Genomic DNA, 26,819 nt, shown 5'->3' with positions numbered 1-26,819 from the left:
AGAATCAGTAGAAAATCGATGCCATCCCTAGGGATCATGGCACATGCGCAAATACCTAACGAATACGAACACAAGTGAGAAGATGCAATAACGATCCAATTGCACCAAATAAAGCACGGAGAAATTTGTATTTTTTTTTGTATACCAAACAAAGTTAAAAAAAAATTACTAATACGCATCAATTTTTATGTGTAAACAAATAAAAAAAATGGTGAAATATATGCGGTTTTTTTTTATATTAAATGATATCACCATACTTGATATAAAACGACACAAATATATTATTATGTTGGGTTTAATTCAATCACAAGAAATAATATAAACATAATAATATCACAAACACTCGTAGTACGTAGAATTATAAATTTCTAGACTAATCATTTTCCGAATCAACGAAGAAAATTAACTGAATTAAAAATCTACACAATCGAAATCTACAGTAATTCTGCGAAAAAATACTTGAATAAAATTATAAGTTGTAAATTACGTTTTTCTTAGGGGTAGATCAGAATCTGGCTGGTGTACGTGTTACCTAAAGTGCTTATGTACCCGCATCCGGCAGTGCCCGCTGCAATGTCGTGCGTATCGCGCGCTTTCCTCGCCACCACCCTACTGGCCATCCTGTATTCAGGTACTTTGCTTTATTATAGGAAAATTTACCAAAACCAATTGAGTAGATATGTACTTAATTATCTAAGCTAGACAATTTGTTAAACTAAATTTTTAAGTACCTTGAAATTAAACTTGGAAATGGAAAACTAGGTATTTATACATCATTTTTTGCTCCAATTTTAAGAACATAACAAAATTAAATGATATCTTCATTCTTAAATCAAATAAATTATGTGGCATTAAACGAACACGTTATAGAACTATATAAAAAAAAATTTAGACAATGACCAAAATCTCAGATTATACCAGACTATAATATTGAATTTAGCTATTATCAATTTATTACAACTATTACTCAGTACAGTATTTACTTTGCGTATCAAATACAAACTTCAAAACAGTTTCATCTCTATTTTGTTTCCATATTGATCTGTCGCCATCACAGCCTCTCACAATCGCAAATTACCGGCCCGTTACAGTTATCTAACTAAAGATAGCATTTATAATATAGAACGTTTAAATAATACTTCAATAATCGAACAAAATTTAGACAGTTTTCCGTCACGAAATCGCAATTAACTTAACTAGATATACTTTAACCCAGATTACGTTATAATCCCTGGCTTTAATAATCTCTAATAGTCTCATCTCGTACTGGAAGACATATCCTGAAACATACAAACTATATCCCCTCCATATTAATTAGTTGAAGGTCTAAAGGCATTGTTCTTCTGTAAGGTGTAATCGTTTAGTTTATAAGGACTTCAAATATAATATTTGTTTGTGACTGTACTATTTTTTTGTGTGTTCAATGCTCTTTATATTTTTCAATCACGTGACATGTTCTCTTAAGGATGGTGTTCAGAAGACGAAGAACGTTTAGTTCGCGACCTTTTCAGAGGATACAATAAATTAATACGACCTGTCCAAAACATGACACAGAAAGTGGATGTGAGATTTGGTCTTGCGTTTGTACAACTCATTAACGTCGTAAGTGTTCAAATAACCTTAATTGTTTCTTGAAAGATTACAATGATGCTGTTAATTTTTATTATACTTTTCTACCAAGAATGGGGTCAATAGAAAGGACTGGAATGACAACAGCGATTTATTGTTTTCACAGAATGAGAAGAACCAAATTATGAAATCAAACGTTTGGCTCCGTTTGGTTTGGATGGATTACCAGTTGATGTGGGACGAAGCTGACTACGGCGGTATTGGCGTATTAAGATTACCGCCTGACAAGGTTTGGAAGCCAGATATAGTTCTTTTCAATAAGTAAGTATCCATAATATTTAGAAAAAACTTGTTTACCGCAAAGTCTATCTAGCTACTAAAATATACATCCAACCAATGCATCCCGTGGTTATTTTAAAGCTCCATTCACGATTATTAATAATTAAAACACTTCGCACATAAATGCAAACAGAAAAAAATCTTCAATTATTCCATTTGCAGCGCTGACGGAAATTACGAAGTCCGATATAAATCAAACGTGCTTATATATCCTAATGGAGAAGTACTTTGGGTCCCACCAGCTATATATCAGGTAAATGTCATGGTTTACAGTGTCAACAAATAACTTTATAGAACATGAAAGACAATTTCAGAATACAACGACATCACTTAATTTCAGAGCTCGTGCACGATTGACGTAACCTACTTTCCATTTGACCAGCAAACGTGTATCATGAAATTCGGATCTTGGACGTTCAATGGGGACCAAGTATCACTGGCGCTATACAACAACAAGAACTTTGTTGATCTTTCCGATTATTGGAAGTCAGGAACATGGGATATCATAGAAGTACCGGCTTATTTGAACATTTATGAAGGCAATCATCCAACTGAAACTGATATTACGTTCTACATTATAATTCGACGGAAAACATTGTTTTACACTGTAAACTTAATATTGCCGACTGTTTTAATTTCGTTTCTTTGTGTACTTGTATTTTATTTGCCAGCTGAAGCTGGTGAAAAGGTGAGTTCATTATTTGATTAATTTTCAACATAGCATAGTTTTATCTCTATATATAAAAATGAATTGCTGTTCGTTAGTCTCACTAAAACTCGAGTACGGCTGGATCGATTTGGCTAATTTTGGTCTTGATTTATTTGTGGAAGTCCAGAGAAGGTTTAAAAGGTAGATAAATATGGAAATGCTCGGAATTAAATAAAAATAACAATTTTGTTTTTCCTTTGATGTGTCCCCCGTCGGACGTATTCCTTTTGTTTGTTTTAAGTTTATTTTATTTTAGGCATTTACGAGGCATTACGAAGTCTGCCGGGTCAGCTAGTTTTAATAAAAGATTAATCTCATACCTTGTTTGACCACATTACAGGTAACCTTGGGTATCAGCATTTTACTTTCTCTGGTTGTGTTCCTGCTTCTGGTATCGAAGATTCTTCCACCGACATCGCTTGTACTTCCACTTATCGCTAAATATTTATTATTCACATTCATTATGAATACTGTCAGTATTCTGGTTACGGTTATCATAATCAATTGGAACTTCAGAGGACCCAGAACTCATAGGTATTTATAATTCTAAAACGTATTCATCTTCTTTGTTTTTTTTAATAATATTTTATTTAATCTGTTTCAACAGGATGCCATTATGGATTCGAAGCGTTTTCCTGCATTATTTACCAGCTATGCTGCTTATGCGGAGACCGAGAAAAACTAGATTGCGCTGGATGATGGAAATGCCCGGAATGGGTGCTCCACCCCATGCAGCGGCACCACACGACCTCCCGAAACATATAAGGTATTAATTATTATACACATTTTAGCGAATCAATCGCATCCTAATACATTTTTGCATGAAACATAGTCGACATACTAACTTCTTAGTGCGATTGGTACCAAACAAAGCAAAATGGAGGCAATGGAGCTATCGGACCTACATCATCCAAATTGCAAAATAAACCGTGCTGCCGGCGGAGGTGAAGTTGGCGCTCTTGGAGATCTTGGTGCACTGGGTGGTCTGGGACTTGGAGGAGAAAGACGCGAATCGGAAAGTTCGGATTCACTTCTACTTTCTCCTGAAGCGGCAAAGGCTACGGAAGCAGTCGAATTCATTGCGGAACATTTACGAAATGAAGATCTTTACATTCAGGTTAGTTATTATTTAATACACTGTTTTAAACGATAAAGTTGTATTAAATATTTTCTGTACATACACATAACTGTAACTATAAACGCAGAAGTAATTATTTTCAAATGATCTTTAACTTTTTAAGTTTTATTTTAATATTTTGCTTTCATTTCATTAAACTTTACAAGTATTACAAAACTATAACTAGGCTTCGCATATACTCTTTCATTTACAGACTCGCGAAGACTGGAAATACGTGGCAATGGTTATTGACAGATTACAGCTGTACATTTTCTTCATAGTCACCACAGCAGGAACGGTTGGGATACTGATGGATGCACCACATATTTTCGAATATGTTGACCAAGATCGTATTATTGAAATTTATCGAGGAAAATAATGTAGTATGCCATTCTACATTGTCAGATAGTAACTGATTAAACTAACACTATTTATTTTATATAATTAGTGACACTTAATTAATTACAAGCACAAAACTGGAATTGCGCTTCCTTTATTTATTTTTCAATTATTGTCAAAGAAATGGCTTCCATAAATCTAGATAATACCAAATATAAGAAAATGTGTACCTACCTACAGTTTTTTGAGAAATTGTCCTGAATTTATTATTTTATGAGAGTAATAATTTTATTGAAGCTTAAATAACATGGTACAATAAACAGATACTTACAGTACATGACAGTACATACGTAGGTAATAGAATGTAATGGCTGTGTTTTAGATAATATTGGAATTATAATATTATAATATATAGTAGAATAATCTATTGAATATCATATAAGTACAATTTGAATTTGTTAAATAGTTTAATTTATAAGCATAAGATATCTATTTACATTTATGCATCGACCTTATAGTGTGTATTATGTTTTTACATTTTTTCAGTTTTATAAGTCGTTAATGTAACGTAGATAAATTTTAATGTTGCTTATTAGGATAATAATTATGAACAATAAAAGTATCCTTATTGTATTGTAGTATTCAGTCATCAGTAGTCATGTCATTTACCATAGTTAAAATATCCTCAGGTTATAGACTAGTTGTATGCAAAGAGATAATTCTAATAATCATTCTAATAACAAAGCTGGGTTATTTGAAAATGCGAAAAATATTGAAAATATTTATGAGCCCATAGACACCATGACGTGCGTATTCGCCTTGTGTAGGTACATAAGTTTCTAACCACGGCAGACACATTACTCAAGACAAAAAAGACGGAGCGCCATATCTATTAAACTACTAACACTTCTAATTTCTGTATAGGATTGTATTAAGTTTTTTTAAGTCGGAAAACTCATAAGTAGTATGTAGTGCTATAAATAAAATCATATATTTGTTGCATACATTTAGTTAAAAAATTATTGGGAATGTATAATTTGTTTATGGTTCCAAATTCAATTTTAGGTTTTTTTATTGTTGTTAGATTGTCGACCGTATTCCATTTTGTTGCGGAGTTTTGTTGCATCTATTATTTAGATTAAATACAGTGCTATTTTTAGTTCTATCACATCTAGTATTGCGAATTTCATATTAGACAAAAACATCGAACAAACAGTTTGCCTTAAATTTTGTATCGCCAATTGGAAATTCGTTGGAATTGAATTGGAGTTTCGTGTTCGGAGTCACTGAAAAAGTTACACAAAACACGTGCTTGTGCGTGGTACAAATCGTTCAAAAGCGGTAGAAATGTGATGGAAGATTTGCTTTGCTATGGTAGGCCAGCAACCTCTGCAATTGAAGTTAACGTCACAAAAATGAAGAAAATAGTGGTTGAAAACTCTCATTCCAATTTAAGAGATAGCCGAACTTTCTTACGAATCATTTCGTAGCATTGTAAATAATCACAGTACCAAAAGAACTGAATTTTCTCCAAAAAGTCAATCGCATTATCGCTTATGAATCACTGAGGACATGCTCTAACGAGTCAATTCACTAAACATTTATGAAAGCCATTAGGTATTACTGGTGACGAGACATGAGTTTGACATCAAGCTAGTCAACAAGATTCAGAGTGGCGCTTTTCAACTGAACCGAAATCGAAAAAACCACGCTAAAGTCGATCAAAAAAGTCAGTCATGTTGACTGTTTTCTTTAAGTACCGCGGTGTTGTGCACTCGTAATTCAAACAAACATAAACAAAAACAATTCTTGACTTTACACAACGATAAGGCGTCTTCGCACAAAGGCATCGTTTTGAACAAATTTTTGACCAAACACTCAACAAATAGGTACCAACTAGCGACCATCTGATTCACTAGATGTGGTTACGGCAGACTTATTTTTCTTAAAACTCAAATTATCACTTCATGACACCCGTTTTTATTCGGTAGAAGACACAAAGGAGAATTCGTGGCAATTCAATTCTGGAAAAAGCGTTTAAAAAATATTTTGATGATTGAATTATTCTTTGGTGTAAATGTATCTTTTTTGAAGCATATTTTGAAGGTGATAAAATAAATTAGTTTGAATAACTAACATTGTGTGTAATAGTGTACTTTATTGACAGAGTAGATAAAGTTTTAAGTTATCGGCTAGTATATCTCAAAAAATATCAAATGGTAACAGAACGGATAAATAAAACACGATTCTTTGGGTTTTCGTTTATTTTTCTCTTGTCCTACATATAACATTGTAATTACCTGACTAATCAATAACAAAACTAGATACTTATGGATACTAAGCCGCGCTTCCATTTCCACTCCATAACTGCGCATGATGTGCGAGCTGTGTGGTTAGTGCGAGTTTCTTAACGTTCTCGATAGCGTAAAAGTTAAGCCAATTTAGTATGCAGTTGGAACAGCGCCCCTAACGGCAAACATACGCAAACGATCCCATTCCATACAAATGAGCTAACTTTTACGCTATCGAGAACGTTAAAAAACTGGCACTAAGCACACAGAGCTTACACCTCTCTCATATCACCCGCAACGAATGTCGCTATATGCCATGCCACCTATGGAAGGGGACGGTTCCCCTTGAGCCGCACGAGGCTCCCAAATAGACCATTCGAGTCCGTGACGTCATTGAGGCACGAATCATTCGGTAACGTGGCTATAGATCGCTGTAATTGATCTACATCTGCATACATAACGAAGCTAAATAAATGAGTGTAGCGTGATGGCACAGCAATGGAAACGCAGCTGTGTTTCAACTCCGCATTATAATACGGATAGTTTTACTTAACATTTATTTTGGGGTAGTTCGTTTTCCACTACTATATAAGTATCTGTGAACACGAAACCCTATATAATTAAAAAAACTTTTTAAAGTGAAACTTTTATTACATCGTCTCAAACTTTTTCGTCTGTGTTGCATGTCGCGTGACGGTCGGCCATAGAGTAGCGATAAAGTGAAAGGCGCTCGTCAAAGCAGCCAAGGCCAATATGGCGGCGCCTATACTTCGCAGCAGCTGACCGTCTAGTGTACTTTTACTCATTTGTGCCAGTGCTCCACGCTATTTTTTTTGTTTGTTTTTGTCAGTGTTTCATGTAAATGTTGTTTGTCAGAGTTAAATGTCTATAATGTGAAAAAAAGTTTCACTTTTACTGTGGTTTCATAAACCACACAATCCTTTTTTTTATATTTTTGTTTTTGTTCTTAATACTAAGGTACAAGCACATTTTATTGAATATCCATTTCAATCCTCCTTACTTAATTTTAATCAATTGAAACAGTAAATTAACCACAGATTTCAAAATTGTTTTGAACTTTTACGATTTTCTTCCGCAGATAACTATTTATCTACCAGTCTTGATCAATGCAATCACATTGGAATTACATTTGAAACAATGAAAACCCGTAAAAGATTATTTAAACAATGGAATATTTTCATTTTTATCTAGTTTAAAGAAAATACAGCACTATCTTAAATATACCATTTATATTTTGTATTTCTTAAGCTAAATAACTTATAACTATTCTATACAAAGTGAAAATTAGTAACAGATACATTTTTATTTCATGTATCTTCTATTATCTCACACTATTCCAATGCTGTTGAGCGTATGAGAAATATTTTTCTACACATAGTCATAAAAAAAAATTATAAGACATAATATTATCACCACAATAAAACTTTAAATTTAGTATATTATGGAGGTATAGTAGAAATTATAGTACATTATAGTAAAAAAAAACATTTTCAATTCAGTCGTCACCATCATCATAATTGGGTGAAGTAGATGAATATGTTGGTGAAGTTGGAGAATAGGTAGATGGTCCACCAGTGGAAGAATACGCAGGAGAGCTCGGAGAATAATTGGGAGAAGTAGGAGTAAAAGTAGGCGATGTCGGGGAATATTTTGATGATCCTGGCGAATACCGGGGAGATGAAGGTGAATAATTGTGAGATGATGGAGAATAATTAGGCGAGGAAGGCGAAGACGGCGAATACCTAGTGCTACTAGGATGTTGTGATGTAGAAGAATAGCCTGGACTAGTCGGAGAATACTGTGGACTGGTTGGAGAATATTGCTGACTTGTTGGTGAATATGTAGGACTACCTCCAGCCACAGAGGGCGAAGTAGGAGAATAATTCGGTGACGAGGGTGAATAATTTGGAGAAGACTGCGAATAGCTCGGTGATGATGGAGAATATGAGCGAGAAGTAGGTGAATATGTAGGACTCGTAGGTGAATAAACAGATCCAGAAGTGTAATTTGGAGACGAAGGCGAATAATTTGATGAAGTAGGACTGTAGACAGGACTATTTGGTGAATATCTAGGTGACGAGGGCGAATAGCCAGGGGATGTGGAATAACCTGGGCTCGTTGGAGAATACGATAGACTCGTGGGAGAATACGAAGGACTTGATGGAGAATAGTTAGGTGAAGTTGTCGGGAAATTAGAAGTTGTTGAATAAGCCGGACTTGCTGGTGAATAGTTGGGAGATGACGGAGAGTATCTAGGAGAAGCTGGGGAGTATAATGGGGATGTGGGCGAATAACCAGGCGATGTTGGCGAGTAGCTGGGTGATGTTGGCGAGTATATTGGTGAAGTCGGGGAATAATTGGGTGAAGTTGGAGAGTAAGAAGGACTGGCAGGTGAATAATGTGGTGATGTTGGAGTAATACTCGGGGACGCGGGAGCGTAAACAGGATTCAATGGGGAGTAAGATGGTGACGCTCCTGCGGGCGACGAGTAAGGTGAAAGCGGAGGTCCGGGAGATCCTGGTGAACCAGGTTGTGGTGACCAAGCATTACTGTATGCCGGTGAGAGTCCTGATGCGTCAGATGCGTTAGATGGCGAGAATGATGGTCCTCCAGGAGTCATACTGCTGCCAACTAAAAAAAAACAAGGATTATAGTTTATTTAAAAGTGTAAACTCTAAAGTTTAAAGTCGATTTTTTACATTAATTAAACTACTTCTGATCGAAACGTACACTTTCAAATTTTAGGCAACACATTTACTTTGTTTTAAAAATATTTATAAATACATAAGTTTCACTTTTTGGATTTACCTTGACATGGAGACCACACGCTGCTTCCATATCCTGGTGTATTCTGTGTAGACCAGGGAGTCATAAGTGGTGACATAGATGGCGTTCCGACACCGAAATACATTCCCACTTCTGCGCCTCCAAGACCGCCCATTGCTTCCTTGCACTTCTCGCCATCAAGTAATAAATCGAAGCAACCTATAGATAATTAAAATAAATAATGAGAAACTAATGTTCTAATACATACTTTCCTCATGATATGTTCCAAAATATTGCAATTTGTTTTCACTTACCAGTACCCATTCTCGGCAACTGTCCCATTATAATATTTTCTGATACTCCTCTCATAGGATCCACTTCAGCATGACTGGCAGCGTCCAATAAAACATCGACGGTTTCCTCAAATGAACATCTCATAAGAGCACCAGTGTCCTGTCGGTTAATGCCGTGACGTGTGATGGCCATAAGATAACCTTTTGCTGTCATGACGTCACAAAGCAATGCCAAGTGTCGATAATTCACGTATAGACCGTAGAACTGCAAAACCGCATTCATTTCTTTTTCGACGGATTTTCGTACAGCTTCAATTCCAAGCACTTGGAATATCTCACAAATGTCGTTACTAAAAGTTCTGATTGGATCCACATCACGCTCTGAGAGCACTTTCATAAGAGATGTGCCGTCTGTTTCCAATAACCATTCTGCTATAGCTTTGAACTCTCCCTGTTCAGTTATAGTTATACGTTTCTTAGCTTCTGTCTGTGGTAAATGCATATACACTTTTGCAATAGCCTCAATGCCTTGCAAAGTCATATCAGACAGCATGTTTGCTTCAATACATCTTAAGAACATGTCATCTTCCATTTTGTCTACTGTCTCTTCATCATGATCTTGGAATTTACTTTCTTCATTATTCATGATTCTAATTCGCAAAACTAACTTTTCAGCATTGTCATCATTGAAGATACAATTGAGATCATCACCAAAACCAGCATTAATTTTCTCAGCAATCTGTTCCATTGTTAATTTCTTGTCGGTCATTCTCTTACGGTCCAGTTCAATACGCAATAACCAAGGCGAAATTTTCGCAGGATCAAAGTCAGGCATTTCGTAGTAAACATTGACAAATTCTTGGTCCTCTGCAATAACAGTATTCTGAGGATCAGGGTCATAATAAATAGCCGTGTTAGCAGTAACTTTACGTAAAGTTGTATGTTCTAATCTACAGAGAACGTTTTTGGCTTTTTCGGCATCTCTGGCTGCTCCACCGGTCAAAAATACAGTTAGAGAAGGAGCCTTTGGTTTCTTAGAAATGTTGATGATTTCCTTCAGACGAGGCACACCAAGTGTTACATTTTTGGATGATACACCAGCAAAATGGAAGGTATTCAATGTCATCTGAGTAGCTGGCTCACCAAGTGATTGAGCAGCTAAAGCGCCTACCATTTCACCTGGATTTACTTGTGCTTGCTGGAATCTTGCCTCTATTTCCCCGATAAGCCATTCAAATGCTACACTAGATAATCTATGTTCTTCAGATACAAATTTTGTACAAAGTGTTGATCTCACTAAGCATTGGAAAAGTAATGTAGCATTCTCATTGGCTTGCTTAGACAAACGATCATCACCAGCTACAATGACACACTTCTTTAGAAGGTCTGATACACCTTTTATAACTTTGATAGGGCTTAAGTCTGTTGGTATTCTCTTGTTTATGTGGAATGTTTTCTGAGCATTCCAAATCATTCTCTTGAAATTACATGGCAATACAACCTTAGATTCTCCCGTTGGGAAAATCTGACGTAATGTTTCTCTGTCTTTAGAAAGTTGTTCCCACTCACTTTCAAGGTCAGCTATGACACTTCCAGATTCTGTTAGCTCTCTGACTATGTCTTCACTGAAAATTCTCTTCAGATATCTCTCATTGGAAGAGTCAAATTTGAATTTCTTTTCAAATGCTTTATTTGACAATTTAACAGTCGGCAGGTTCTGGAATTCTACTGTCTCTCCTGCGAGACCGTCCTCACCATACCTCAATTGAATAAGTTGTCCAACAGAGTTTCTAACTGTACCATCATAGTGGACCATTACAGACTCCATGGCTTTAATGAGACGCCGTTGAATGTATCCAGTTTCAGCAGTTTTTACAGCAGTATCAATTAAACCTTCACGTCCACCCATGGCGTGAAAATAGAATTCTGAAGGAGTCAGACCAGCTAGATAAGAGTTTTCAACAAAACCTCTGGATTCAGGACCATAATCATCTTTAATAAAGTGGGGTAAGGTGCGTTTTCTAAATCCAAATGGGATTCGTTTTCCTTCAACATTCTGTTGGCCTACACAAGCAATGACTTGTGAAATATTAATGTTTGAACCTTTCGAGCCAGCAACTACCATAGCTTTGAGATTATTGTATTCTGTTAATGATTTCTTAGCAGATCCACCTGTTTTATCACGAGCATCATTGAGGATACGGTTCACTTGATTTTCAAAGGTCTGCCTTAGTGTATTACCAGGTGTGGGTTCCAATTCCATATTGTGGGCTTTCTGAATGACTTCTATTACGTCATCTTTAGCTTTTACGATTGCACGCTGAATTTCTTGATATGTCTGTGGATCAGCAATAGTGTCACCAATACCAATTGAGTGACCTTCCAACAGAAGCCAGTTATTAATGACAGTCTGAATGTTACCGTAGAATCGTCCAGCAGTTTCATGGCCTAATTCCAACATGCAAATATGCAACAGAGAGCCAGCAGATGCACCAAGCGACTTTTTACACAAAATACCCATTAGTAGTTCTCCATGTTCTACAACAACTTTGGTATCTCCTGGAGAAATCCACTTGTAAGGACCATCATCTTCTTCATCAGGATGAGTAGAGTGAGTTCGAATCATATTAACAGGACCAGGTATTATTAAAGTGAATATTTGTTTACCTGTCCATAAAGGCTGTGGTTTCAAAATGCAAGGTTGAGGAATTTTACCATCCCATGTAGGTAAAAACATAAGAAGATTCATTACTTGTTCTTTTGTTAAAAAAACATCTCTCTTAGTCATTTTTCTAACGGCAGTCAATGTGTCCTGCACAATACCCATTACAGGTTTATTAGCCTGTGGAGTTATAATTTGTCTAGGTGTTATATGAATATTTTCAACTTCAGCCCTTGTTTCCATTGATTGAGGAACATGCAAATTCATTTCATCTCCATCAAAATCAGCATTGTAAGGTGATGTGCAACTCAAATTCATACGAAACGTTGACCAAGGAAGTACCTTAACTCTGTGACCCATCATACTCATTTTGTGAAGAGTTGGTTGACGATTAAATATAACAAGGTCATCATCTCTTAGATGTCTTTCTACTTTGTAACCATAGAGTAAATGTAAATCTGAAGATTTAGGATGGAATCTTAAATCAATTCTTTCTCCGTTTTCTCTTACAATGTACTTTGCCCCAGGGTATTGTGCATTTCCTCTTCGGACAAGTTCTTGCATTCTATCAAGATTAAATGGAGTCACCAACTCTGGGAATGTCATATTTTGAGCAATTGATCTGGGAACCCCAACTTGATCTATACGTAAATTTGGATCAGGTGTGATTACTGTCCTAGCTGAGAAGTCAACACGTTTCCCCATTAGATTTCCTCGAATTCTTCCTTCTTTTCCTTTCAATCTGGCTTTGAGAGCCTTTAAGGGCTTCCCAGATTTCTGCATAGCTCTAGAAAAAAACATTTAATATGGTATTTTTTAAATGGAAATTTTGTTTATTTTAAAATTCTTTTACTTAAAGCTTTTATAAAAAATTACAATTTACTTTTACTTACTTTGGCATACCAGGCATGTCATTGTCAACAAAAGTAGCAACATGAAATTGTAACATTCTTATATTCTCTGCAAGGACATGAGCAGCAGCTCCAGACTGCTCATTTTTTTCCAAGTCATTGTTAGCTTTTATTATATCAGCTAGCTTGTGGGTTAAGTCATCTTGATTTTTGGCAGAGCCAAACATAACAACAGCTGGACGAACACACAATGGAGGGACAGGCAAAACCGTCACAATCATCCAATCTGGTCTTGCAAAATTTGGATCCATACCCAAAATAAATGAATCTTCATCTGTAAATGGTTTATAAAATTAGAACAGTCAATAAATAGAGTGCGATTAACTTTGAGTATTTAACCTGGTTGTTACAGGTGCTCTTAGAAATGACATTATGAATGCCCCTGCCTTCCTTGAAACTTGGGGCTAAATTCTCAAGATGGATGTAAACTAAGTTTTTTATTTCCACAATCAGTTATGTTCAAAGCAGATATGTAAAAATCCTTCTAATAGTTGGTTCACTATCTAACATACTTCCTCACAAAACAGATGTTTCCACTGCTAGCCCACTCTTCCTAACCAATTTTCAAAATATAGTCATTTTAAACTACTTTTAAACCAGTTTGGAATCAAGTTTAAAAGTAGTTTAAAATTTCAAAGACAAAGATTCTTTTTTATGCAAATAACAGTGAACAAAATCAATCATAGTCAATATACCTACAGTATTGTGATAGAAACTCTTCACCGTTCAAATAACAACGCTTATTACGTTATAAAAAAAATAGATGGGATAGGGTACACATAATTACCACCAGTAATATACATGTTAATAAAATTTGCTGGTTCATGTTCATAAATTCTTAAGTACAGAATGAAAGAATAACACTTTATTTTATACATGTTGACCTACATATTGCATGTAGAATAACACTATTCTTTCAATGTGGAAGTATGGTGTTCATAGTTTTGTAAGTCATAGACAATTAAATCTGCTTTTATGTTTGAATCTCTAGTTCATTATTTTCAATTTATTATTTTTGATATTCCAATAACTTTAGTTTTCATGGAAACAGTTGTCTGTGATTATGTGATTAAACATGATGAAACCATTAAACATAGTTTTAATTATTTTATTAATTGACATGTATTAAGTACCAAGTATTTACCTATAAAGTGCAGTTTTACAATATGGGCAGTATCTAAAACAATACTCAATACACCACTGCGTTAGCAAAAGCTTTCAAAATTAGCATCAAAACAATACTGTCCAATTGGCAAGGTAAAATCTCGATAGGTGTGTGCTACACTAACTGAATGCTCTATAGTGTGATGAATGTGGTAAGGTGTGCCTTCTTTGCTTAACAGACAGAAGTGAACACACTTGCAATGAAAAATGAATTATTTTTTAATAATCCTAAGCGGACATCACATTTGTCCCTGACCCTGGTTCAGCACCTAAGCAATGCCTAAAACGAAAACAGCCCTAAAAAATTCAATACTTAACAGGCAGTACCTTTGAAATTTGAAATTTCTTGGCTTCCATACACCAGACTTCTTCAAGAAGGCCATTAAAAAATTATCCCTAGCATCAATACCATTAGTGAATATTTTAATTAACAGACATATAAAAGTTTATAGCTTTCTGTAAACTGAACAGCAACTTCATAATAATATATAGTATAGACTAAAGATAGAACTTATATAAAACACAGCATTAGCTTAGAAAATCAACTGCTTAGCAAATCATCTGTGATACTTCATAAATAGTAATAAAACAAGATTATTCTAATTTCTAGTAAAATTTTACACATCATACCTGTTATATGTTTCAAAATTTCCCATACTCTTTCTGCAGAGACAAAAATTTTCTTTTCTTGTGTATCTTCATTAGCATGTTTCCACTCAGCTGTGAGCTCTAGACCTTGTCGTCTAATAGAGGGTTGATAATGCCCACAACCACCATGACCAGATCCTCTTTTACCTTCTTCACCTTCTTTCCCAATATCCATGTCTTCACCACCTTCACATATATTTTTTCCTTTGCACAGATCATAAACATAGGTCAACCGTTTGCGGGGTTGGCCCTTGGATTTCATTATAACTTCTTTTATCTTTGGATTTGTCTAAACAACAAATTTAACCAAGTCATCTACATGTAATTCTAAAATATTAAACAAATGTAATTGTTGATAGTAAAATGGTGATACTTACAGGGCTGACAAGCAGCTTTGAACAATAAAAGCATACACATCTGAGTATTTTTATTGTTTTTGTTATGAAACCAATATGGAAAACTGGTTTAGCTAAATCAATGTGCCCAAAGTGTCCTGGACATTCTGTCATATTCCCAGCACACGTTTGACACCGTGAGCTTCTGTCAATTACCCCTTGTCGAGGATCCATAAGACCGCCAAGCTTCGGTCTTCCACCTTCCATGGTCTCCGGGAATCGAATCCCTCCCTCAGTAACTGACATGCGTCGCTGTAAATCATAATTTTTACATCTATATGAAATCAAAATAGAAAGTGAACAGACGCAGTTTCAAAGTAATCCAACGTTAATAGTGTTGTTTTTTCAAGTATTCATCACTGTGATGACCGTTCTGTTTTGGTAAGCCTTTATCAATTTTCGTAACTGATGATCTTCATCGTGTCGCTGTTGTGTAGCACAATACTAATCAACTAAATCAATGTAGGGGCGCAACGCAGACTCACTATTCTACTATAGGCACTTCCTAAATCAAGTAAATGTTTCTAATATGACTGATTTGTTGATAAATAAAACCACGCAATAACTTACAATTTCATCTGGGGATAGTATTCCAAACTGTACTCTTTTTACTTGACGCAAAGGCGCCTTAGAATCATTCGCCGTCGCCATCTTGACGGCAAATGTGAACCATAGTGGTTTATTTTTTTTAGCGTCGTTTCCTTTTTTTATTTATCCACTTGATTAACAAAAGGAACACAGTCCATACAGTCAAATATTTAGTTTAGAACGGAAATAAGTGCTCTAATTTAGACGAAACATGAAATTATATTTAATTGATGCTATTATATTCAAGATATTATAGATCAACATATATTCAAGATGCTATTGCATCTTAGTAATTTAAATGTTATTTAGAAAAACCCAGTAACTTACGTCCAGAGTAGTTGTTCTATTTTATAGAAATGATCTCGCATAACTACAGAATATGTAATACTTAATGTATGGCAACCCATCATTTTTATGAATATATAGACTCAACGGCTCTTTAAAAATTATAATGCATCGGCCAGTGTCACCGATCAGTACATCATGGTAGTTTTCCAATTACAGCACTAGAGCCCATTATGCGGAATAATGCTCAACGTTGAATTTTCCAACTACAGCAACGCTTCGCGCAATCGAGCACTCTCAAAAGTACTGCCTGTCATCAGATATTTTATTAATAGTTCAAATAACTCATTTGTTTCATTATCATATATATTTTCAATAAATATATCACTTGATAATGAAATAATTGATTGATTTGAACTCGGAGCACTCGATAAATCATCGTCATCACTATCATCTGGATATGATGATTCAATTAAAGAGTATATAATTTTCTTAGATCTCATTTAAAAAAAATAAGGAAAAACGTAAAAAAATGGTAATGAAATAATCAAAATCCAAATTACTTAAAATAACCGTAAATAGTTTTGAACCAATTATTTTTGTTTACCACAATAGTTATACATTAATGAGGTTGCTAACTCCATGAATTTTTTTTTTCAACACTGTCTTAAAAGCTTATTACACTTGGCTAAATTTAGTCGACTAAATTCAGTCGCTACTGAATTCAGTGAAGTGTAATAGCATTCAGTAAGTTAGCCTACTAAGTTCAGTAGCAAGGATGGTTTCTGACTGACTAAATCATTTAGAAGCCTAATTAGAAACTCATTTAGGAAGATGTAATCGCATTTACCGCTTTCAGTCATCCCATAGCTCTCCGTGCGTGAGGACGTTTTAGTTTGTTTTTTACTTCCGAATAAAAAATGTATTTATTTCAGTCACCTTTATTTAATGTGCCAGACATTTTTAAATAGCCCGACATGTTTCAGGGACAATTTTTGTCAGCAGGGGTTGGGATATTAAAAAACTAAATTTTAAATCTTGATACGAACTTCCTGTTGCAAGAAATCCTAATGTTAACCAATCTTTCTTTTGGACTTATACTATCTCGTAGAATAGTATCCTGCTTTTGAATAAACGGTGTCACAAGGTTTAATATTAGGTCAAACGATCTCGAATCCATTCGTGAATAATTTCTGAAGTCTGCTGGTTCTAAATCACTCATAATCTTCATATTTGCTAACTTTCCGCGCAGCAATAAATATTTCTTTACCCGTATTCTTCTTTTTCTTCTTTTTGTTTCAATTGAGCCGACAGCTAGGGCTACACCAAGACCATTTTTTTGTTGTCTAGACAATACTGGGGCCATCTTCTTACACACACGACACGTCCTACATCGTCGCGTTTAAATTAACTATTGATTCAGTAACTGAATTTAGAACAGTGTAATCAGAAGCTTCTAAATTTGCTTCTGAATTCAGTCGACTAAATTTAGCCAAGTGTAATAAACCTTTTAGCGCACTCTGCTGATGCATTTGGAAACTAATTCACGTTCCAAATAAGCTTCAGCATAATACGGCATTGTGTGCCACTGAGTCACATTAGACTCTGTAATTGGAAAACTACCCATGCAATCGCAATTTTAGTGCATTATGAGTTCAAGTTTTCCACAAGACACTCTGGGCTTAAAATCACTATTTCATTTTAATGGCAATCACTTTAAACTAGACGTAATAAAAATGAATTTAAGTCTACTAAGCACGATTTAAGACAGTGGAATTATAAAAGAGCTAAATAGCAATTCTGGTTTTAACCCATTGCAGAAATTTTGGCTTTGCAGCTCATGCTCATGCAGCTCATGGCTCATTCGCTTTTATGTAGTTACCAGAATCCACATAAACATCAAAACATGAATGCAACTCTATTTGGAATCTCTGGGCTTACGGAGGCTCATCGGAATTTTTCTGTTTTGTACGGTATGTTCCATGTGAAATGCTCTGAGTATTTTTTGAGATGACCAGCCACCGGAGTGTAGTTCATCCACACTTTCATTCACAGTGTGCTTCGATAATTTTTTTGGACTTGGCTGTCCCCGTGGTATTTTTGGTGTCCATGGGCGACGGTGATTTCTTACCAACAATTTGGCCGCACGCCGCAGTATACCTAAAATGACAATAAAAAATCCCACCTTGAGACATGCGGTTGAAATCTCAATTATCATTATGTTATGATTGTTCCATCCGTCAAACTGGAACACATGACTGCTTGTCGGCAAAAATAGACATGACCTTTTATGCCTGAAGAAGCAATAAGCGTAAAAATAATAAGTACTGAGATTTTTAACTTTTCGAATGGCCATCGACTGCTTCGTGGGTGCCACAGATTAATTTAGGCGAAAAAAAAGTCAAAGATTGCAGACTAGTAATTTTGTTTATAATATTTTTAAATAAAATACTTTGGCAGTGGACTTTTTGTAGGATCCCGAGATGTTACGTCCAGCCGCTTTGTTTTATTTTCCCACATTTGTGCACTTTCACAGATACTAAATAGTTAATAAACCACCGTCACTAAACATTTAAACCTGAAGAAACACTAAATAGACAAAATAAAAGAATTCACACAACTTTACTCCTCACGTTCCCGCCAAAAAATCCCTTGTGTAAGTAGGCATATTTTTCGATTTCTTGTACCTACTTATTGGCTGGTAGCCTACAGGACTATTCCAAGTACACGCGAAGAGGTAGGTGAGCTTACGGACTCAACCTGAATTTGATAACACTAGCCCTAGCAAGGGTAGTGCATCACAGAATCTACCATCGGATCGGAGTCGCGACCCAGTGACGAGATCCGACTAGAAACTCATTGGGTTGTGTCTATGGGCTAGGTTGCATGTCGAACTCTTCACCACTCTCGTTGACAAGTTCGATGAGAACTATGATGAGCACACTACTTACTGGCACTCCCGTGTTGTAGTAGGTATTTAAACAGTTGTGCCATATTTTGTCGAACACTTTCACGATATTAAAGAGGGCTCCTGTGAGAACAGAGTCTTTGTCTATTTAGTGATACTAAGATGCAGAAGTGATATTGTGCATCGAAGGTATTCATATTCATTCATTCATTCATTCAGGTCAAAAGAAAAATACTCAAAAGAGAAATATGAACTGACGGGCCATAAAAACTAAATTTATGACACTAAAAACATATTAAAATAATATATAACAAGATCAGTAATGCGGCGTTAAAGTTTTAAAAATAGTTCTCAATAATTTAAATAATATTAAGATTTAACAAATTAATTTTCAGTAAATAAAAATGTTGAATGGGCAATTTTATTATTTATGTAATGTTTATTATTTTAAATAAATAGGTACACTTTGGCAAAAAAACTTCGATCTTGACTTAATCATATATATGTGCTTGCAAATACAATTTTGTTCCAAATATTTAAACTTTACTACTATTATTTGACTTTGAACTAAATTCTAGAAAATCTTTTAGTAGTGTTGTCCGCCTTTTTTCTGCTATATCCATTTGATTTTCCAAGTCACCCCTATGGGTTGTTTCAGCCCTTTCAATCTTCCATGACAAATTCTCTATCTCAGCTTCAAGTTGAGCCTGTAAAATGAACACGAAATATAAAACAAAATGAACTAATACAAAAAAAATATATTTTATTTGTATAATCACAGCTTTTTTTCCCTACTTAAGCTAAAAGCCTCGAGAGGCTATATCAGCCTAATCTTAACTAGTACGTGAGCTCACGGGGCTCAAACCTGACGACGTTTCTAACACGAAACCTAGCAAGAGCCGTGCTTCGCAGAATCTACCACCGGATCGGAAACGCGACCCACTGAGAAGATCGGGCGAGAAACTTAGTGGGCTGTCTGAGGGTTAATTTACTGGTCAAGCCCTTCGTCGCAAGCGACGGGTTCGACGGGAACGATGACCGGGATCACAACAATATATGTATACCATTATCAAACCTATTTTTGTGGCAGTAATACATTCCAGTTTGTAGTGTGAGAGACATTTTAAAATACAAATGACCACCTATCTTGAGATATGAAGTCAAAGTCTCAAATGCCTACAAAATTTCAATAGGCATATTATTACTCGTTAGGAGTACATTGAACATGTACATGACCACAAAACCATGACTTCAGAATAACTTTATAAAATATTGAAATTTTCAAACATTTTTATTACAAGCTATAGAATGTAGTCATTTGTGTTATTATTCTCTACTTCCAGTCTTTGAAGCTCTGTAAAGAGCTCAACCATAGAAAATAGAAATTATTCACGGATTTTAATATAACATTAGTTTTTATTATTATGTATTTAACAAGCCAGAGCGCTGTGGTAACAAAATGATGTCTGACAAAATGTTATTCTAGAAAATGTCAGCAGTCTTTTGGTGCACATGAAGAGATGGACTGGGTAACTATACAATATTGTTTATTTAAGGATCATCATATTGGCTGTGTAAATATTTAAGTCACACATTCTAAAGTAAACTTAGTTTATGACTGTTTGTTGTCCTCAATGTCCTAAATGTTAAAGGAGTATACCAGATAAGGTCACAGCTTGAGTGCAGACATGATAGTAACTGTAACCGTCATTATTATTATTAATCAAGATACACTTTTCTAACCGCTGTGGTAGTATCCTCTACTAAATTATTACGTCGTTCTCCCAATACATGTCTAGTGCCTTTACCTTGTAAAGGCTAATACTGCTATTATTTATTACTACAACAAACTTATGAGTTTCAATCTAGAGAAAAAGATAGAGCCTACCAGGAATAATATTAGTGTTACATGACCAGTGAAGATAACAAACAAACCTGCTGATATTCAAATAATTCTTTTCTAGGACCAACCTCCATGTAGTATGCATAAGGATAGGTATATTGAAGAGTATATCTACAGCGCTTGAGAAGTTTAGCAGCATCCCAAAGATATTGCCAATCAATCCATGTACCTTCCCCAGCCATAACCTGTAGAAGAAAAATGCTTATAATGTGTGTCTTTTATTTGACTTAACCCTTTGAATATTTTTTTTATTATATATTAGAAGATTATTTATTTAAGATAAAAATATTTAGACTTTTTTAGAACATTAGAATTTTTTATTATTTTTTTATTGCTTAGATGGATGGACGAGCTCACAGCCCACCTGGTGTTAAATGGTTACTGGAACCCATAGACATCTACAACGTAAATGCGCCACCCACCTCGAGATATAAGTTCTAAGGTCTCAGTATAGTTACAACGGTTACCCCACCCTTCGAAACCGAAACGCATTACTGCTTCACAGCGGAAATAGGCGGGGTGGTGGTACCTACCCGTGTGGGCTCCCAAGAGGTCCTACCACAAGTAATTACGCAAATTATAATTTTGCGAGTTTCATTTTTATTACACGATGTTATTCCTTCACCGCGGAAATCATTCGTTAACATTTGTTGAGTACGTATTTCATTAGAAAAATTGGTACCCGCCTGCGGGATTCGAACACCGGTGCATCGCTTCATACAAATGCACCGGACGTCTTATCCTTTAGGTCACGACGACTTCTAAATGACAAAAAATATTAAGGAATTGGTGGAGGTGATGGTACAAATACGTGTCAGTCGTCTTTTGTGCTAGTATTTATGTGTACTAACAGTTTCATATAAAAATATACATACACTATAGGGCTACATGATGTTGCTGTGAACCAAATTAAGTTTGGATAAAAGCATTATCTGGTTACATTACAAGTCTTGAAGGCGTTAAATCCTGTATCTTAACTACTACACCACAATATAGTAGTTTTCAGCACAAAACAGTATTCAGTTTTTCTTCTTTGCTATGATTATCTAAGCCAAGAAAAATTCGGTAAAGATGCAAACCTTTTCGTTTATTCTGCTTTTAAGACTTTCCAATGTCTGCTCTTCTAACTTCAGAGATCGAGCATGATTTTCCCATCTTTCATAATAATGCAAATATTTCTTCAAGGCTTCACGTGCCTGTAATAAAAACGTTTATTGATACCTTCTCTAAATATTTCAAATACTATGCCAAACATACATAATTATATCATCTTATGTATTATAATTATAATTTCATTGGAGGAACGGAGAGGTATTAGAATTTATGTGCGACAATATTTTTACAAATTATCTGTAAGTTTGAAGGGTGGGGCAGCCGTTGTAGCTATACTTGAGACCTTAGAACTTATATCTCAAGGTGGGTGGCGCATTTGCGTTGTGGATGTCTAAGGGCTCCAGTAACCACTTAACATCAGGTGGGCTGTGAGCTCGTCCACCCATCTAAGCAATAAAAAAAAAATGTAAATTTATGCATATTGGTCTGGCTTCTTTATTTAGAAATATTTTTAATTTATCAAAGTTCTATGCATTATTTAAAAAACTTTTTGGTTCCAGCTTCTTCCATGAACTAGTATGAAAAGTAATAGATCATTTCTCCAATGTTTTCAAAATTTAAGTTTTAAAAATCTTTATTATTCCCAAAAAACCATTAACTGTCAAATAAATTGCTTACCTGAGCATGTTGGCTATCAGTAGTCAAATTTGGGTCTTCCTTATACCGACTACATTCATAGTATTCAGATCCATGAGCTTTCCAATCTCCCAAACAAACCCAACAGAAATCATGTCTGCACGATCCGCACTGCATATGATTGCACCCCCCATTTTTCTCAATGCAAATTTGACATTTAGGACAATCCTAAACATAGTAATGATTTATTTAAGCACATTTCCTTATTCTTAGTAATCAATAAGCTGATGAATTTCAGCAATGCTAAGGATACTATAAAGTTCTGTTATATTTTATTGCATGGATAGATCAGAGTTCTTGGCCCATCTAGAGATAAATGGTTTACAAAGTCCATTAACACTACACAATGTATATTCTGCTACCCAACATAGGATGGATGCATGGATACAAAAGGCCAAAGTGTCAATTGTTTTCTATTTTGACTATTCCATTCAAACTGGAACGCATAATTGTTTCATTGCAGAAATATGCAGCATGATGTTACATACTCATACGAGCTTACAACACACCCTACCTGATAATAAAAAACTAGAGATTTCAAGCTATACCTATATGAGAACATAAATATCAATTGAAGTCTTCTTTTGTATGAACTCAAACAGAAACCGCTGGTGTCTGGAAGTACTCAGTTAGTCAAATATTATTTGCATATGGCAAATTTTCTTAATCTCTTGCTTAATCTCTAAAATTTCCATACCTTAGTGTGGGCACTAATATAGTTTGCAGTTTCAGAGTCATCAGCACATTTGGTTAACCATTGTCGAATTGTAGCACAGTCAGTAGGAGCATGATGAGGAGCCCCGCATGAGAAGCATGTCAATGATTCACAACCTTTGCATTCAACACGGCGTGCTCCTTCACGAATGAATGCTCGAAAAATCCACTAAATGTAAAAATCAAATGTTTTATTGTATTATTTTTGTTGAGAGATATTCATTAATTTTTTTTTTATTTCAATCTTTCTTGGGCCAAATTCATTTCAATTAGGATACTAAAAATAGAAAGCAAGTTAGATTTTTATTGTTTTGTATTATAAAATGCTCAAATAATATTAATAATATAAAAACTGTATTGTAATTTGTGATTTTGAGTACTTGTATTGTTTTACATTATTAGAAGGTTTTTTTGTATTAATTTTGGATTACTTTTTATCATTCCAATTAATCAATGAGATACGTAGTCCAAAAAATTTGATTTATAAAAAAATGTTGTCCACAAAATTCCAATGATTTCAATAAAATAATGGAACAAACCTGACAGTTAGGACCAGGGCAGAATCTAAGTTGTGGGTGAGATTTAACATGATCTTTAAACATGAATTGTTGGTATCGGTCCCTTAATGCTGGTTTAGTAACATGTGACAGAACAAAATCCTCTGGCGCTCTGACCTCACAGTTTTGAGCCATGCAGCGTATTGTATTTGAGACTCCTAAAATTTAAAATGGAGTACAAAAAAATTAGTTATTTTATATTTTTCGTTTATTATTTCAAAATCCCAAGTACTATAAAATTAGATGTCATTTGTAACACTGCAACATTCTTTGAAATGAATGACATAAGGATGATCTTGCATATGGTAGGTGAAATTATCCAGTAGACCGTCAGTCAAAATATTATTGTCTAGAATTTGTACATATTGATGCTTGAAAGGCAAACATGACTAAGCAACATTAACTGCTTTGTACATAAATGATAGGCAATAACCATATTCGAAGCGCAAAAAAAATATATCTCTAGGTCTATTAAAATCATTTCAATCCTACAGCTACTAGCTAGATTCGTTAAAATAAATTTTGTTTTGAGGTATTTCAACTTTAAATTAGTCTACTGTAAAGTTCACGCATTGTTGCTTAGTCACGTTTGCCTTTCAAGCGTGGTTAAGTAAGATTTTCTTGAAAATTTTGTAAGTAAGATTCAGGCATCTGTCAAATATGTTATGTTCTAGGATTACTATCCTCTACAATCCCTTAAAAATAAACATTTTAAAACAGATTTTAGCTATATCTTAAAACTCACCTTGCATTATTTGAACTTCAAAATGCATTGCCCAACAGTCGTTGCAAAAATAATGTCCACATGCTAGTGCACTATACTTGTGCAGTTGAGGTGTGCTGGCACAAACAGCACAACTTGATCTGCTTGATATACTTTGTGAAGGCACTTGTGGCTTCACCCTACTGAAAACCAACACTTCATTTGCATTTTCTTTATATTTGTTAATTATTTCTTGAGCATTCCATTCATATGCATGTAGTGCTACCTGAAAATCAGCATATTTGTTACAATTTTGTATCATAGAAACCCTTAAAATGGATTAATCAAAATCAGTAACTTTAGGAAATTTTCAAGGTACCTACGCAATAAAATCACAGCAGGGGGTATAATATAATGTGGTCTAATATTCGTTCAATTGTCAAGGTTGGTTTGGTAGTGAAAATAACCACTTTATGAACTATGACTTTGTGTACATGATGAGTAACAATTATTCTCGTTTTATATATGTAAAGAATGCTTTACACTGAAATTGGGAATACCTTGGCGAGTGATGGTGTTATCTGAAGGCTGTTACTAAGTAATTCAATAGATTCGTTGAGTAATTTTTCCACTTCTTCAACTTTCAGACAAGAAAACACAAAATACTCAGGATCTGACTTAGTGCGATCGGCTACTTCCATATCACAATCTTCGTGTTCACCGTAGTAATCATAATCATCGCCGTCATTGTCAGAATATTCCATATCAGACTCCGCAGACATTTTGTAGTTTGGTTCTTACGATGTTTTTTTACTACGAAATAATGTGTTTTGGTCTTCTACCTTTAAAAACACTATAACACACTATATATAGTATGTATTCGTATTTGTATCATACAAGTACACTCTACGAATTACGAATTGAATTGATCTTCCACTTGTCAAAATGATGAACAATACTTTATAAGGAACTAGATACAAACAAACTAATTATTCTCAAGTAGGTACCTGATTTTTTTTCACAAATAAAATTTTGTGTTAGACCATAAATTAATGATCTAAGGTTTAAAATTAATAGCGGTTTGACTTCATTATTCTAGATGTTTTAATATTGAAATAGTTATGTACAGTAAAATTAGGTACTATAAGCATTTCCTGTTTTGTGTAAAACCTATTTTATTTTTGCTAACTGCGATTTAAAGACTGTAATTACTAGTCTAAGTATATATCCATATAATGTACTTTACTTAACACTGCGTTTTATATAACAATCGTATTATTTATGATTCTGCGCAAGGAATAACTAGTGTGCTCTGAACATAAGCACTCCAGATTTTTGTATTTTGGTATTTGTCCCAATAAGTAAATCTAATACAGAGAGAAACATTACGTCAATTAATTTTGTGATATTCCTTGGAAATAGTACTTTAAATTGGTTGATAACGGATCCCACCAGGTTCTTCTTTGGTCTGACAACGTTCATGCAAAATGTAATCAACCGGTCCGACCTCCAAATATTAGTATAAAAGGGTATCCTGCTGCAAAACGTTGAGCTTGCCAGTGATCTATCGTCAAAACGAAATACAATTTAACCATAGGGCTTTGAAGCTTCTAGCCCCTGAAATCTACTACCCTTGGGTTCAATCTGTTTAGCTTGGTGATAAGTAGGATTTATCGAATCATTGTCGCTCATTGACAGAATTTTTATTAAGCACTTAGTACCTTTGACTTCAACTAGAACTAGTCTTTAAGCTAGGCTCTACAAACCTCTTTGCAATACATTTAATACGTTCAAACACTCGAAAAAAACAGCAGGAAAATTCAGTTTAGATCATGTTGGTATTTGACAAAAATGAAGAGTTTGTTTGTATGTTTGTTTGGTTGAACACTCTAATCTCAGGAACTCCTGGTCCGATTTGAACAAGTCTTTCAGTGTTAGATAGCCAATTATTGATGAAAGCTATAGGTTAAATAACATCACGCTAAGACCAATTCGAGCGGAGCACTAACAAAGTATGTTTAAAAAACGGTTTCTTTTTTCTTTTGAGGGCTTCCGCTGCGTGCGCTGCGGAAACGGTTAAAGTTTCGCTCAAATAATGTAGTACAAAATTGTTCCCTTTTAAAAGTCCTAACAAGAAAGTCCGCGACAGCATATGTCTATATTTTAAGGTTGGCTCAATATAACCTTT

The 26,819-nt window shown here is 34.8% G+C and overlaps 3 protein-coding genes across 6 annotated transcripts; 1 reads left to right on the top strand and 2 right to left on the bottom strand.

The window, feature by feature from the left end:
• Positions 1-543: 543 nt before the first annotated feature.
• On the top strand, positions 544-4,113 carry nAChRb1 (nicotinic acetylcholine receptor subunit beta 1). 2 transcript variants are annotated; one of them, NM_001173348.1, is given in 9 exon segments: positions 544-631; positions 1,466-1,602; positions 1,736-1,890; positions 2,071-2,161; positions 2,249-2,596; positions 2,958-3,151; positions 3,225-3,383; positions 3,470-3,734; positions 3,949-4,113. In NM_001173348.1, coding segments are annotated over 9 exon segments (1,602 nt in total).
• Positions 4,114-6,319: 2,206 nt separating this feature from the next.
• Positions 6,320-15,894, bottom strand: LOC101745099 (DNA-directed RNA polymerase II subunit RPB1). Its single transcript, XM_012693764.4, has 7 exons — positions 15,795-15,894; positions 15,207-15,476; positions 14,812-15,118; positions 13,000-13,291; positions 9,466-12,893; positions 9,194-9,370; positions 6,320-9,016 (listed from the first exon to the last, which is right to left on the bottom strand). Exons 1-7 carry the CDS (start codon positions 15,873-15,875, stop codon positions 7,881-7,883), a joined length of 5,691 nt encoding a protein of 1,896 aa, XP_012549218.3. The 5' UTR covers positions 15,876-15,894; the 3' UTR covers positions 6,320-7,880.
• Positions 15,895-19,424: 3,530 nt separating this feature from the next.
• LOC101745249 (potential E3 ubiquitin-protein ligase ariadne-2) lies at positions 19,425-25,877 on the bottom strand. Of its 3 annotated transcripts, XM_038011196.2 has the most exons (9): positions 25,639-25,865; positions 25,192-25,444; positions 24,674-24,917; positions 23,911-24,086; positions 23,355-23,540; positions 22,640-22,825; positions 21,988-22,104; positions 20,941-21,093; positions 19,425-19,712 (listed from the first exon to the last, which is right to left on the bottom strand). In XM_038011196.2, exons 2-9 carry the CDS (start codon positions 25,411-25,413, stop codon positions 19,542-19,544), a joined length of 1,455 nt encoding a protein of 484 aa, XP_037867124.1. In that variant the 5' UTR covers positions 25,414-25,444; positions 25,639-25,865; the 3' UTR covers positions 19,425-19,541. The 3 variants fall into 3 exon arrangements, with proteins under 3 accessions (XP_037867124.1, XP_037867125.1, XP_004930179.1); XM_038011197.2 differs by having other exon boundaries at positions 20,977-21,093; positions 25,192-25,877; XM_004930122.5 differs by having other exon boundaries at positions 25,192-25,863.
• Between the last annotated feature and the right edge of the window lie 942 nt (positions 25,878-26,819).

The sequence above is a fragment of the Bombyx mori genome, chromosome 5 (assembly GCF_030269925.1).
Source record: "Bombyx mori chromosome 5, ASM3026992v2".
NCBI lineage: Eukaryota > Metazoa > Arthropoda > Insecta > Lepidoptera > Bombycidae > Bombyx > Bombyx mori.
This window is presented reverse-complemented; position numbering and strand designations above follow the sequence as displayed.

Bases quoted from the DNA above. Each gene is read 5' to 3' on its own strand.
- LOC101745099 (XM_012693764.4), bottom strand. From the start codon at position 15,875: ATGGCGACGGCGAATGATTCTAAGGCGCCTTTGCGTCAAGTAAAAAGA. The intron at 13,292-14,811 runs GTATGATGTGTA...AACCATTTACAG, and splicing joins AATTTTGAAACATATAACAG to ATGAAGATTCATTTATTTTG. The intron at 12,894-12,999 runs GTAAGTAAAAGT...GTTTTTTTCTAG, and splicing joins GACATGCCTGGTATGCCAAA to AGCTATGCAGAAATCTGGGA.
- LOC101745249 (XM_038011196.2), bottom strand. From the start codon at position 25,413: ATGTCTGCGGAGTCTGATATGGAATATTCTGACAATGACGGCGATGAT. The intron at 24,087-24,673 runs GTGAGTTTTAAG...TTTAAATTTTAG, and splicing joins TGAAGTTCAAATAATGCAAG to GAGTCTCAAATACAATACGC. The intron at 22,105-22,639 runs GTAAGCAATTTA...TTTTTATTACAG, and splicing joins CTGATAGCCAACATGCTCAG to GCACGTGAAGCCTTGAAGAA.
- nAChRb1 (NM_001109928.1), top strand. From the start codon at position 574: ATGTCGTGCGTATCGCGCGCTTTCCTCGCCACCACCCTACTGGCCATC. The intron at 632-1,465 runs GTACTTTGCTTT...TGTTCTCTTAAG, and splicing joins ACTGGCCATCCTGTATTCAG to GATGGTGTTCAGAAGACGAA. The intron at 1,891-2,070 runs GTAAGTATCCAT...TTCCATTTGCAG, and splicing joins GATATAGTTCTTTTCAATAA to CGCTGACGGAAATTACGAAG.